We start from the raw sequence: 14,261 nt of genomic DNA, 5'->3' as shown, positions 1-14,261 counted from the left end.
GTGCCACCTCTCTGGGGCATTTCAAGCCCTGTGTTCAGGGCCAGAAGAAGTTCGCTCACCTTGCTTTGCAACACGAGAATTTGTTGAGCCCGGCCCCTCCAGGTCCCCGGGGAGGACAGGAGCTGCTGGACATTCACATCTTCCCCGACCTCACTGGTCAAAACCTGAAAAAGGGAGGGCCTTCAGTGAGGCCAGGAGAGAGGGCCCCCACCAGAACCCTAAAACCAGTGTATCCTTAGAGGCGGTGCTGGGTGCGTGGGGCTCCCAGAGGGCCTGGCCCCCGCCTGTACCCCTTCCTCTTGCCCCAAGGCCAGCTGACCGTGCTCTCAGAGCAGTGGCCCCTGGGAAAGTAGTGATCCCCTCGTCCCCCGCATTTCTTAGTGTTGCTTCCAGCAGGTGAGGAACTGCCAACAGTGTTCAGATGGGGCCTTCCGCCCTTGACATATTCTGGGATGAGTGAACCACAAAGTTGACCAAAATCTGCTTCCTCAGTTTGTTCACCTGCCACTGAGAACTGAGATCCTTCTGGATGGCTACAGGAAGTACACTGCCCCAGGGCCTTGCCCTCTGTGAAAAGCCACTGACTAGGGGCCATGTCTGAGTGCAGCAAGGGGGGGGACCACCAAACATCAGTTGGGGAGGTTTGATTCCAGAAGGGTCCAACATTGTGGCTGCTGAAGGGTGGGGTGCAGGCCCTACCTCAAGGCTTTGAGGTGGAAACAAAACACACCAGCTGGTGCCCTGAGCCCCTCTGAAGCCTGTCACGGGAACCAATCTAGCGTCCGGAGTCTCTGGTGCTTGTTTCCACAATAGAACACTGTTTTGGAAATCTTGGCTAGTCTGAGTGGTTCCAGCAGGGAAGACAAATGCCAGAGAATTCACTATGTAAATAAAAATAAATAATGAACCAGCTGGGCCTGCATCCCAAGTCTGAGTATTTTCCTTTGAAAAGGGCCTTTAATACACAAACAACCTATTCATTTTCTAATATTACAGACAGCAAAGGGCAGGAGGCAAGTCTTGGCAGGCTTCCAAGTCCAAGGTGGCTTATTAAGGAGAGATCTACTAGGATCTACTAGGGTGCACGGAGCACAAGCAGTCTACAGGACTCTCCCTGAGTAGAGGGCTGCCCTCCTCTGTCCAGGGCGGGGGAAGGCACCACAAGGGCCCCGCAGGCAGCCAGCAACCCCACTGTAGGAAGGGCTGACAGACGGAAGTTACCGGATCTGGACCCTGCCCCAGAGCATGATGCTCACGGGGCCAAGCACTTGCTGGTCCTGAATGGAACCCATTGTCCTGGCCATGCTCTTCCCAATCCCAGCCAGACAAGAACCCCTGACCCCTGGCTCTGGAATACCTTCTGGGCCATCCGGAGCTCCTGCTTCACAGACTGGATCTGGTTACGGAGGTCACTCATCTTCAGGTTTGTGGCCGTCAGCCTGTCCTGCAAGACCTTCACCTCTGGGGTCTCTGGCTAGTTGGGCAGGAGAGAGGAGAGAGTGGTCACTTGTTGCCGAAATCATAACGATAATCGTGACTCCGTACAGCCAGGGCTATGCCAGGCACTGGGCTATGTGCTCCACGTGCAGCAACTCACTGATTCGTCACGAACTTCTGGCGGGGGTGGGGGGGTAGGGGGTGGGTTCTGTTGTCAGCCCCTTCCAGATGCAAAGCAGAGGCTGGTGGAGGGGGACTCCCCTTGGCTTGAGGCGGGGGGACCTGGCTAGGAAAGGTGGAGCAGGGACATGAATCCTGGCAACCCACCTCGGGGGCCTAAGCCCTTCGCTCAGAGCACTGCACATCCAGGGATGCAGGTGGTGGCCACAGAGGGGGAGCCCCGGGAGGAGGCCTGCAGGCTCCACACCATGCAGACACTTCCTAGGCGTGGGCACTCTCTGCTGAGGTCTGGAGGCTGCCACCACAGCTAAACCATCTCCACTCAGAATAAAGAGGGGCTAGGGACACCTGGGTGGCTCAGTCGGTTGAGCGGCTGCCTTCGGCTCAGGTCATGATCCCAGGGTCCTGGGATCGAGCCCCACATCGGGCTCCCTGCTCAGCGGGAAGCCTGCTTCTCCCTCTCCCACACCCCCGCTTGTGTTCCCTCTCTCGCTGTGTCTCTCTCTGTCAAATAAATAAATAAAATCTTAAAAAAAAAAAAAAAGAATAAAGAGGAGGCTAGTTCCATCACAGAAGGCAACCCCCAACGACCCTCCTAACTCAGGGCCTCCTTCTGAAACCATCAGCTTATTCCTTGAGCTCCCTTTCTTGGCAATGAGCTCACTCAACAGAAACAAGGACCCAGTTTCATCGCCAAATGCTCCATTTCCGTGGCTTGAAGAACTGCAGCAACCACAAAAACTCTGCCTGCTGGAACTCTTAGCAGTGTCTTTTTTGTTGTTGTTGTTTAATAATGTTTGATTTAAACTACTTGGATGTAAATTTTTCTCAAATGTGCCATCCATTTCTCAGTCTTCAGGAGAAGTTTCTGAGGCTCACAGAAGGTTGGCATTAAAGGGATGCCTTCTGTCAGAATCTGCCCCAGACAGCATCCCTCATACACACCTCCTCTCAACATTCACAGGCCCCTGGGCACTGGTGTTAATATACCCCTATTTTTACAGATGAGGAAGCCAGGTTTGGAGAGGGGAGTCATTGCCTGCATTAAGGCAATGTAAGTGATGAAAATAAGGCCCAGAGAGGGGGGGTAACTTGCCGTAGGGCACACAGTATGTTGGGGGTGACATGAGTCAGATTAGAAGAAGCCCGGTCCTTCCCCTGCCCTAGCTGATTCTCCCACTTGAAGCTGTTTCTGGCACCCAGGCATCACGGGTGGGCTGAGCAGCCCATCAGGCCATGATGCCAAGACCGTCTGCTCCTGCCCGACAGACCAGGTGGGCTGCACTTCTGGAAGCCGGGCAGGTGCTGCAGTGGCTTTCTGAGCTGTCTTCAGCAGGCACACACAGAATCTCCTGGGGACACTGGCGCGGAAGGCAGGTCCACGGAGACTGGGTCTGGGAAGTTCCCCGGTCCCCAGAGGTTGTGGACAGCCCAGGCGAAAACCACTGGGGAAGGAAACGGGAACCAGACACACAGTCCAAGAAGTCTGACCCCATCTGGTTTCCTCATTTATGGAATGGGTAAAGAATCCTTCTCTGTCCTGCTTCTTCACAGCACCACCATGAGGCTAAACAGAATACCCAATGTGAACAGAGTATAAACTGGGAACTTATATAAAACACAAATGTATCTTTAAAAAAAAGTGTGTGTGTGCATGTGTGTGTGCGTGTCCTTCCCCCTGTCTGGCGTCTTGCCATTCCTTCTCCCTGCTGTTGGATGCCTGTCCTCCCCCAGCTAAGGGGCTAACTCTGCACGTGTCCGGACTGAGAAGCAACACCCCCTGCCGGTTGGGTCTTGGGTGCACGAGGCCCGCAGGCCCTGACAGGTGGTGGTGCAGGGGCTGTGTTTATGAGCGTCCCACGTGACGGCCGTGACCCTGCTCAAAGCCCGGGAAGAGCACGCATCCGGGACCGGATCTATGACACAGGCAATGACTCCCCTCTCCACGCCTGGCTTCCTCATCTGTAAAAATAGGGGTATATTAACACCAGTGCCCAGGGGGCCTGTGAATGTTGAGAGGAGGTACGTATGAAGGATGCTGTTTGGGGCAGATTCTGACAGGGCAATGCCGGAGGGGGGCGCCTAGCCTGGCCTGGGGTAGCTGGCAAAGGGGGCTGAGGGCTAGCCAGTGCCGTCCACTTCTTGGTCTTCTGCTCTGCCAAGCCCCCAGTCCTCTCCTCCTGGACATGGGGCCAACCCCACGTCGCTGCCATCTCAGAGCTGCTTCTGCCCAGAGCGAAATTCCACGGGCTTTGTGGGGGACTTGAGGAGGGGCCTAACCCTCCCCTTCCCTGGGCCATTTTCTTTGAGGGACTAAATGAAACGCAGTCCAAGGGGAACAGACGATGCCAATGCTCTTGCAGCACAGCCTCTGGGAGCCCCACGCCGACTGTGCTGAGTGGAGACGGGGCATTCAGCTCCACTCCGGAATGCGCTTTGGCGCCCGGGGCCAGAGCGTGCCGTGAGCGCAGGCCTCTGAAGTGTGGTTCAGGCTTGGGCTACCCTGAATGGTGTAGTGAGGGGGAAGGCTGCTTTTGTTCTCTCTCCGATCCCAAGTGCCCTGGAAAACGCACCGTACTGCTGAACGGAGGCTTAATGCCCATTACCCGCTCTTCTGGCAGAAGCCTACCAGCAAAGCTGAGTGCCCCAGCTCCAGCCGCCAGTCAAGGCCGCCCTCCGTGGGTCACCCCACCCTAGCCTTGTTTGGCTTACATTCCCCTTCCCTCCTCTCCCCCCTGCAGGCCCTGGGCTGCGGGCAAACACTGTCCAGCCCACACGCAGCTAGCAAACAGAATAGGAATACTTAGTGCTGCCCGGCCTCTCAGCCTCAGCTTGTACTGCTTCTGCTGGAGGGCCCTCCCCCATCCCCCTTTCTCCAGCAAGGCCCACCTCAGGACCCCCTCCTCCAGCCCACCTCCTAGCTGCCTCACAGGGAGGGTGTGCTCTCTCTGTGAACTCTGAGGCCCTGGGGCTCTTTCTGAAGGCCCTGTCCCCCTCCTTCCTTCGGTGTGGCTACTCATCTCCCCTCCTGGGCTCCCCTGTGGACAGAGGCCCTGTCTTTGATTCCCTGTTTCACAGGGCTCAGAAAATCCTATCACGCTCAACAAGTGACTGAACAAGCAGCCTCCCATTAATGGCAGCCTAGTCAGGGACATGGCAATGCTCAGTGTTCTGGATAAACCGGGAGCAGCTTATCAGTGTCCCCTGGAGCGAGAAAAGGTCCTACAGAACAGCGCCTGCCAAGGGCAGAGCCCCTCTATCACCTCCCCAGCAATGAGACAGGGTTACACAAGACTAGCCTTCACCCCACTAGGTTCGCCCCCCTGGAGCCCTAGGAAACTATCACTATAGACTGAGGGCTGAATTCTCCCCAAGTCAGGCATGAGGTGGCTTGACCCTGAGTTGTAGGCAAAGGGAGGTGGAGCTAGAAAAGGAGCACTGAACAGGGAGTCCTAAGGCTTGACTCCCTCTATTTCCAAGAACACCCCTGGGGAGGTCTCCTGGGTTGTTTTTAAGACTCTGAGGCTACTTATCATCTGGCATGGGCCCGGTGCCCCTCCCTGGTAGCCCACAGGGTCAGACTGCCTTCCTTTCGTGAAGCCCCAATCCTCATTTCCTGGGTTCCAGGCCCTACTCACTGGCCGAGTAGAATGGAATCTGGGGAACAAGCTGCATTCCCAATAGTCACTTTGACTTTGTAGATTTGGAGTTCCACAAAGGGAAGACTTCTCACAATATGAAATGTACCCCCACCCCCAACAGGGCTCTCTTGGGCAGGAGTGAGCTCCTTGTCCCTGGGGAAAGTAAGGGGCTGGATGTCTCCCCAGTGAGGATGCTGTAAAGGATGCAGCTGGGCTGACAGTTGGAGGCCAGTTGGACCAGGCCTTCCCCGCTGGTCCTGAAATTCTAGGGTTCCAGGGTCCTCCAGCCCTTCCTGTTCTCCCTCTCTGGGGACTGAATCAGAGTTAGACCTTCACTGGCCTCCACTGGGGCATTCCTGGCCTCAGGCCACAGACTTGGTTATTGTTCCCTGATGCCCACGCTGAGGATGCTGCACTGGTGGGCTTGGCATAGCAATGGGGTGGACCCTGGACGGAGGCGCCTACACTCCCATAGAGGACGGGAGGCCCAGGCCCACAGACTCCCCAGCACAGACGAGAATTCATACCAAGGCTCTGTCTCCCATCTGAGCCCTCGACGCTTTGGCTCCCGCATCGGTGGCCGCATTGGCTGGTAGCCTGGCCAGGGCCGCCTGCAGCTGAAAAGCAAACCTTGCACTTAATATTGGATTCTGCTTAGCAACTGTGGTACCTGAGTGCAGTGCTCATGCCGCCGCAGGGTGTGGTTACTGATCTCACTGGTTCACCTTCCAGCTCACTTTAGGACCATTAACGGAAGAACACTCCCCTACAAACTGCTCTCAGTGGGAGAGGGTTTGATCGATGGTCTGCCCCACTCCCCAGTCACATACTAGGATTCACTAACAGCTTCATACATAATACTGTAGCCGTGGTCTGTATCTTGGAGCTCTGTCCACAATCTGGGAGGAGTAGCGTAAAGGGATAATGGACTTCATGTGGTAGATAAGAAGACAGGGTCAGAGATGCTAAGAAACCTGCCACATGGGCTCATGGCCTGGAGCCAAGCCTAGTGTTTCATACAGACAGCCAACTGCCCCTTTAAAGCTTTCCTGATTGTTCACACAAAGACCAGACCATGTCTGATAAGGCCGGGGTGGCCTGCCCTCCCACCTCTCTGACCTCATCTTCCTCTACTCTTGGCCACCTGGGTTTCCTCTAAGACCTTCTTCCCCACTCAGGACCTTGGCGCCTGCCGGTCCCTCTGCATGGGGGCCTGTCCCCCACCTTTCCCAGTGTGGCCCCTTCCCACCCTCCAGGGACCCACTGTAAACGCCCCTTCTCTAAGAGGCCCTGGGTGCTGGGTTTGCCCCTGAAGAGGGCAAGGCCCATGCCTATTTCGCTCCCCCCACAGGGCCTGGCACAGAGCTTGAGGTGCTTCTCAAACCATTTGTTATAGAATAAAGAAGTTCTAATTCAATGGCCAGCATAACATCTGGGGAGGCCTGCAGACGGCAACAGAATTGAAATAGCAATGCAGCACCACCACGTGCTGTGTGACTCGAGAAAGCCCCCTACCCTCTTCAAGCTCCAGCTTCTTCAGCCATATAAGGGAGCTACATAGGTCCTCTCTAGCCTGTGGATTCCATCCCAGCCCCGAAGGCACCATGAAGTGCTCGGGCTGTGTCCTTGCAAGACTGGGGGTCTGTGACTAGCTGTGGGAGGGCAGGGGGGCAGCAGAAAGAGGAAGATGGGCAAGAGTGAGACCAGCTGCTGGAGTGCTCCTGGCTCTAGCTTCACACTAGCAAGGATCCCTGTTAATGTAGGTAACGAACGTTTATCTAGTGCTTGCTACATGCCAGGCACAGGTCGAAACGTTTTACATTTATGTCTCTTGATGGTCAGAAAAACCTTAGGGTGAGTACTGTTATTACTGCTATGTGTCAGATGGAGGAAACTGAGGCACAGCGCATTTATAACCTACTCGAAGTCACAAAGCAGGTCAGTGACGGAGCTGAGATTCACACCCAGGTCAGGCTCCTGGTTAGATTAGGTTAGGATCTGTGTCCTAACCACTCTGACGGCTGCCTCCCCGCGCTGTGTCCCCCTTGCTTCCTGACACACTTTCCCCCCTCTCAGGACATGACAAAGACTGAGGAACTCTTTGCAAACACTGACCCACAAGCCCTTCAGAAGGACCCAAAGCATCTAAGTGTGACTCCCTCTCTGGAGGAGTGGCCCAGGGTCCTGGGAGTCCCCTCTAGAGGCAGGAATGACCAAGGCCCCTCACTTCCTGCTCCAGCTCCTGGACACGATTGCTCAGCTGCTTCACTCTGCTTTTCGCGCCCTCTGACTCTGCCGTCAGCACCCGGTTCTTTTTGGACAGCTCGACGATTTTGGTGGCAATCACATCCCCGGCCACACCGGCTGTGCCTACGATGAAGGAAAACAGCGAGGTCAGGGAAACACACAGGCCCACACATCAAACTCATGCCACACTACCAATGGCCCTGGGGTTTTAAAAGCTAGAACCCTCCGGAAAGGGCAGAGGCTCAGGGGAGTGACTGCATACCTGGGAACCCTGAAACCCAACTCCAATGAGTAGAAATGCAGCCACTCTGCAAAGTGTAAATTTTACTTCTATGGGATAGAAGTTTATTGCCCCAATTCTTCATGCCCTCCTCAGTGACAGGGTTACACATCCACACCCTAGGCTCTATGACTCTGCCGTGCCCTCCAGCCAATAGGTACCCTCTCAACCCTTCTATGCCTGCCTGACTCTGGCTCAGCCAATGACTTGTTTGGCCAATGGGTTGTTAGCAGATAAGGCACAGGTAGAGGCTTGCAAAGCACTTGGGTAGTTAACTCCCCCTCTTTTCACTCGTGCCAACTCCATAAGAACACAGCCAGGCCAGCTGGCTGGTCCCAGGAAGAGGAAGAGACACGTGGAACAAGGCTGAACTGCCCTAGCCGGGCCTGGTCTAGATCTGCTGAGCCCCAATTAACCCCAGATGTTTGATGCTTCCTGCTGAACGCTGCTGACATTATGTGCTGGTTTCTTACACAGAGTTTTGTGGTGACATCTAGTCAGTACAAACGCACGCATCCATCTGTAAATATTTACTGGGCTTCACCAAATATTGGGCACTCTCTGTACTAGGGATTTAACGGTGAATAAAAAAGACTTACGGAGTTTACATTGTAGCTGGGGAGACAGATAATAAAAAACAAATAAATATGGGGCGCCTGGGTGGTTCAGATGGTTAAGCGTCTGCCTTTGGCTCAGGTCATGATCCCAGCGTCCTGGGATTGAGTCCCGCGTTGGGCTCCCTGCTCAGCAGGAAGCCTGCTTCTCCCTCTGCCTCTCTCTCTCTCTCTGTCTCTTATGAATAAATAAAATCTTTAAACAACAACAACAACAACAAAAACAAATAAATATGTATTCCAATGATTGGGAGGACTACATGCTATGAAATAAAGCGAAGTTGAGCAAGAGGGTGAGAGGGATGGGTGATGCTATTTTAGATGGAGTGGTCAGGAAAGGCCTGTCTGAGGAGGTCCATGTGAACAGAGACCTGGATGAATGAAGTGAGGGGTCAAGCCATCAAGAAGAGTGTTCTCAACTAGGAAGAGTATTCTAAGAAGAGGACACAGCAAGTGCAAAGGTCCAGAGGCAGGCATATGTTTGGAGTATCTGAGGACCATCTGGCAGGCAGAGTAGCTGGAACACAGTGGGCAAGGGCAGGAGGCTGGGGAAGAGGTAGCTGGAAGGGTGTGAATGTGGGAGGTTGAATGGTATGGGGCTGTGCAGATGGCTGGCAATGGGAGCTAGCCCGCTTGGCTACTGACTGACTAGGTGGCGTTAGAACCCCCGGCCCAGCTGTGCAAAAGCAGATCCGGTCAGAGGGTCTGGAGGTTCTCTGAATGCTTCTGACACTCCAGCAATGGGTAACTGGCAGAGACACCTCCCTAGGCCTGCTTTTTAATACGACCATCATGAGCCTCAGAACAGCCTGAGAGTGACAACTGGTGGAAGGTAAACAAGGATGCCTGATGGTTTTCAGAGCAACTCAGCCCGGGCTTGCTGCTGCTGGCCTGGCCAGGCACTGAGTACGGCAACTAGGGCAGCTGCCCTTGGCCACCTCCTGGCTGCTGAAGAGGCCAGGGACGCTTCAAGAGAAAGGGCTCAGAACATGGGGAGGGAAGCGCGACCTAGAAGTACACGGGGCCCAGCAGCGAGTTTTCTGGGTTATGTTTTCCTTCCAGGACTCAAAAATCCCAGAACTAGACATCATGAAGAGGTCCAAGAGAGGCCCTCTCTAGTCTATTTTTTCTTAAAAGATTTTTATTTATTTATTTCAGAGAGTAAGAGAGAGAGAGAGAGAGCACAAGCTGGGGAGACAGGCAGAGGGAGAGGAAGAAGCAGACTCCCCACTGAGCAGAGAGCCAGACGTGGGGCTTGAATCCAGGACCCTGAGATTACAACCCGAGCCGAAGGCAGATGCTTAACTAACTAAGCCACCCAGGCGCCCCTAGGCCCTCTCTAGTCTAAAGGGCAGGAAGGGGGACTCAGAGAAAACAAGAAAAATCTTCTTCCTCTTTTTTTTTTTTTTGTTTTCCCAAGCCCTACTCTTGAAGCTGCAACCCCATGGTAAGGGGGCAGCAGTGAATGGACAAGCACAAAAATGCTAAATATGTGGGTAAATATAATAGACTATTTTTGTCTCCTTAGGCTCTTTATGTGTAATGATTGAGAGCAAATATTATAACATTGTCTGTTGGGATTTTCAATATACAGAGATCTAACACATATAAAAGCTGCACTGTGTGGGGGAGGGCAAAGGGACCGATAGCGTGGTAGTTCCTTCATTCTGCTTGAAGTGGGAAAATGCTAATTCTAAGTAGACTGTGAAAAGTTATGTATTTTGTGATCACCTGAGCAATCACCAAAAACTCATACAAAGAAATAGTTGTTTTTTTTTTAAAAAAAAAACAACAGAATTAAAGCAATCACTAAAAATCCAGCCAAAGGAAACCCAGTCCATCAGCTGTCAGCAGCCCATCACTTGTGGCCTGGTCTAAAAACATGCACCAGGCCCGTCAGACTTTTCTCTTCCAAACTTGATGCTGGAAATCAGAAATGGGGACTGCACAGCGAGGACTGGACTCAAGAGGTCTTGAGGAAGAGTTAGGCAATCAGATGAGGCCATGAGCAGGCTGGCAGAGACGACAAGAGAGAGCATGGGACAGGCTGGGCAGGAGGGAGGGGCCCCCGGGTCCCCAGTCTCCGGGCGTGAGGAAGCATCTCCTGCTTCCCCCTGTAGCTCATCGGCTTCTCTACAGCCCTGCCGAAGGGCAAGCTGCCCTTCCACATCTGAACCCGAGCCAGGCGGGGTGTGTTTCTATGTCTCCCAAGTCCTTTTCCTCAGTGCGGTTTTTGTTTTAGACAGAAAAGGCCCAAAGAATGGAGGGAGACACAATAGGCTACCAAGGGCCTTTAGGATACCAAGTTCCCTTTGCTTTTTCATTCAGTTCTGGTGCTTTGCATGCACCGAACCTTAAAGAGACTGGCTCTCAAAGGCGGGGAGGGACGCTCTGGCTGATGCCGGCTGTGGCCCGCTGTTATCTGTGATCAGTTACACCAATTTTCTGGTTTAGTCAGCTACCTGGGAATTGCTCAATGGGTTTATGTAGAGCAGAGGACAGTCAGGGCCAACGTCCCCACCAGATCTTTAGGGTCAAGGTCTAGCTCATAACCACAGAGCCAATGTCCAGCCCACACCCACAGAGCTAAGGTCATCTCCAGGCCCATAGGCCAACGTCCCTACCAACAGAGCCAAAGTCCAGCCCAGACCTCAAGGGCCAAGCCCCATTCTAGACCCTACTGGGTCCTAGGAAATCCCCTTAGAACAGCTACCTTCCCTGTCCCATCCACTTTTCTGGAGTGCTGTGGAGTAAATGCCAGTAAAGGCCACTGGGGCTTTTTCACATCCATAATATAATGTCTGAGCCTGAGCAGCAAGATCAAATGGACCCTGCTGGCCCACGACATGCAGCTAGCATCCATGGAGAACCCCTGTCGTGAGTCCTAGCTGGGCCATCAATACTGCCCAGAAGGCCTGCAGACTGTCCCTGCTGTTCATGTGCTCCCATTTCCTGGTACGCTGGCCTCCTTGGCCGGCTCTCTTCCTCCACCCGCTCCTTCATTTCCAGGACTCATCTGGACAAGACTGACCACAGCTGACCCTTGGCACTCTCTCTTGAGCACCTGCCCTCTGGAACCTGCTGTTTGCCCTGCGCAGGGGGCTCCACAGCAGCTGGGCCAGCTACCAGGACTTCCAGGCAGGGACTGCTGCGGCCACGCTGGAGCTACCTGTGAAGGCAAATCTGTCCTCTTCTATTTTCTTTTTGAGATGTTTGATTTCAAAGTCCCTTTCCTTCAGCAGCTTGTACAATCGCCCATTTTCATCCACCGTCTCCCTGAGCTGCTCTCGAAGGTGTGCAATCTCATCTTCAAGCATCCTGTAAGGGCGAAGGCAGAGTTACAGGGACCGATGATGAGCGGGAGTCAGGTCTCCCCCGCCCAGGTGTGTTGTATCTGGTCGGACACTAGGTGGTGGTAAGGACTGGTCTGTACGAAATAGAAAAATGTCAATGAGCAGATTTTAACACACTGTTCTCAAAACTGAGTGCGCGCGCGTGCGCGCGCGCACACACACACACACACACACACACACACACGAAAGGAGAGAAAATGTTTGAATAACATTGTTTACTGTGGATTTAAGAGAGGGCTATATAACCGACTGCCCCTCTCCAAGAATTCATACTCCGTCAAGCATCCATGGAACATGGATAAAAATGTATTATATTATAGGCCACAAAGGCAATCTTGGCAAATTCCACATAGTGGAAATCATTCAGGCCATTTTCTTTAATGGCAATTGACTAAAATTAGAAATCAATAGTAAAAAAATGTGGCAAAAATTAAAATAAAAAACAAACCCCAAAACCCATTGTCTGAGACTAAAAAAAAACAAAAACCACTCTCCTAAATTATATATGGGTTGAGAAGAAATTGTAATGTGTATTATGAAGCATTTAGAACAGAATGACTGCAGCAGCAATATACATCAAAGCTTGTGACATGCACCTAAAGTGATACTCAGAAGGACATTGATAGTCAGAACTCCATATATGTATATATACACACATATTAGAAGACCAAATAGGAATTGCCTAAGTCTTAAGGCTAGGCCTCTAGGTTTCAGGTAACCCTGACAGAAAATCAGAGCAGGTTGTTGGTTTTGTTTATTATAAGTTGTCTTGCCAGGCTCTCTTCAGCACTTTAAAACATGAGAAACATGTGACTGATGGGCCTGTGATCACTTCTACTGTGAGGCACGGAATGGGCTCCCTAGGGACAGGTGTGCGGGGAAGCAAGAAAGTTACAGAAGTTAGAGGGAACAGTAATTATTATGTAACAGCTGATATTGTCATTATCATTGTTATTATTATTATTATTATTAAGTAGGCTCCATACTCAGCATGGAGCCCAACGCAGCGCTTGAACTCACAACCCCGAAATCAAGACCTGAGCCGACATCAAGAGTTGGACACTTAACCAACTGAGCTACCCAGGGGCCCCTGATATTATCATTAGTGTTGGTATTCTACCAATGGCTCAAGTCTCCACCAATTCCAGTTTCTCTGATTTGGGGAAAGATCACTGGGAAATAGGTCTGGGATTAACTTAGAGCTAATATTTAGGAGCCATAGGAACTTTTTCAATTATTGAGCAACCTGTATGTTTTTCCCAGTTAGCATTTTTTAGTAGAATATTTTGAAAATTGAGAAACCATAAAAAGTAGAACCTGAAAATGGAGAAGATAGATTCTGGGCCAAACCAGAAGCAAAGAGACAACTCAACAACTATTGTGGTTTCTTTCTTTTTTCTTTCTTTTCTTTTCTTTTTTTTATTAGCAGAGAATTTTGTATCAACATAGCCTTCTGCTTCTAATAGCAAGTATAACTCAACATGCATCTGTGACATTGTTGAATTTAGAGCAAAATGAGAAGATTCTGGACTCCTTTCAACCTTTTCACCATGGAAGAACCAAGGAACCCATCATGAGCTTCTTTACACAGGTATGTTTATGGGTTGTTATGTGTCAGGAAAGGGAAATTGGCATAGGAGAATGATCCCAGATGAGAATTTGGAGCAATGATCATTTATGAACCATCAGAGTTAGCCAACCAGCTCCTCAGAAACCCAAACACAATTTTCATGAAAGAGAGACTGAATAAGAAAATTCAAGTGAATAAACTACACCCTGATGAGCTTCAAATTTTCCATTTGACTTTAAATTATTTTTAAATACAGTTTATACCAATATATCCATAGGAGCACAGATCTATCAGACCCAAGTCTGACCACCTGTGTCAGAACTTCTGTGGCTCAACTTGTAAACACACATCTGGTCAACCTGATTGCCCAGTGGTCTGTGATCAGTTCGCCCCCTCCCTCCTTACCTCCCTCCAGTGCTCCTGGGAGAGTTCAAACTTGCATTTACCTCTGCTCAAAGCTGTTTTTCGAGTTTTGATCCCCAGGTTGGAGAAGGCTGAGGCCATCGGAAATCTCCAAGGGCTCTTTTTGGTCATCGACTTTGATTTCGAGGCTCAGTTCCTTTTCCTTCTGTTTCTCCATCTGCTTCTGTAACCTTTTGTGCTGCATCTCCTGCATGGCCTTGAACTGGAGACGTAAGGTGTCCTGTGCACCTTCATCTGCTGCCATCTTGCCCTAGGAGTAGGAAAAGAAGCAAACCCCACCAAGTACACATTTCCCGAGAGTACTCAGCACAAAATCAGCTCTGTCTACAGGCTCCAAGTCTGGAGGACCCAGCTTAGCCTTGTGGTGTCCATATAGAAGCTCAGAAGACCCACCCTCACCTCAAATCCCCTAAAAGCCAAATCTGAGCTGAGCATCCTCCCCAGCCCTGAATGTGCCACCAGACTGCAAAGGCGTCAGAATACTCCCCAGCGCTGAGACTCAACACTGCCCTCCTT

At 51.7% G+C, this 14,261-nt stretch overlaps 1 protein-coding gene across 2 annotated transcripts in view; it reads right to left on the bottom strand.

Annotated features, from left to right (window-relative positions):
* CCDC13 (coiled-coil domain containing 13) overlaps nt 1–14,261 on the bottom strand; it is a 55,050-nt gene that overhangs the window by 27,204 nt on the left and 13,585 nt on the right. For both annotated transcript variants that reach the window (XM_036080260.2, XM_078072889.1), the window contains exons 2-7: nt 13,769–13,995; nt 11,569–11,717; nt 7,486–7,628; nt 5,786–5,875; nt 1,358–1,474; nt 60–164 (exon numbers count right to left, since the gene is read on the bottom strand). In XM_036080260.2, the coding sequence (XP_035936153.1) occupies nt 60–164; nt 1,358–1,474; nt 5,786–5,875; nt 7,486–7,628; nt 11,569–11,717; nt 13,769–13,989 (825 nt within the window). In that variant the 5' untranslated portion in view covers nt 13,990–13,995. The remainder of the gene's footprint in view (nt 1–59; nt 165–1,357; nt 1,475–5,785; nt 5,876–7,485; nt 7,629–11,568; nt 11,718–13,768; nt 13,996–14,261) is intronic.

Source organism: Halichoerus grypus, chromosome 1 (assembly GCF_964656455.1).
Source record: "Halichoerus grypus chromosome 1, mHalGry1.hap1.1, whole genome shotgun sequence".
NCBI lineage: Eukaryota > Metazoa > Chordata > Mammalia > Carnivora > Phocidae > Halichoerus > Halichoerus grypus.
The sequence above is the reverse complement of the archived record's forward strand: the minus strand, read 5'-3'. Positions and strand labels throughout refer to the sequence as shown.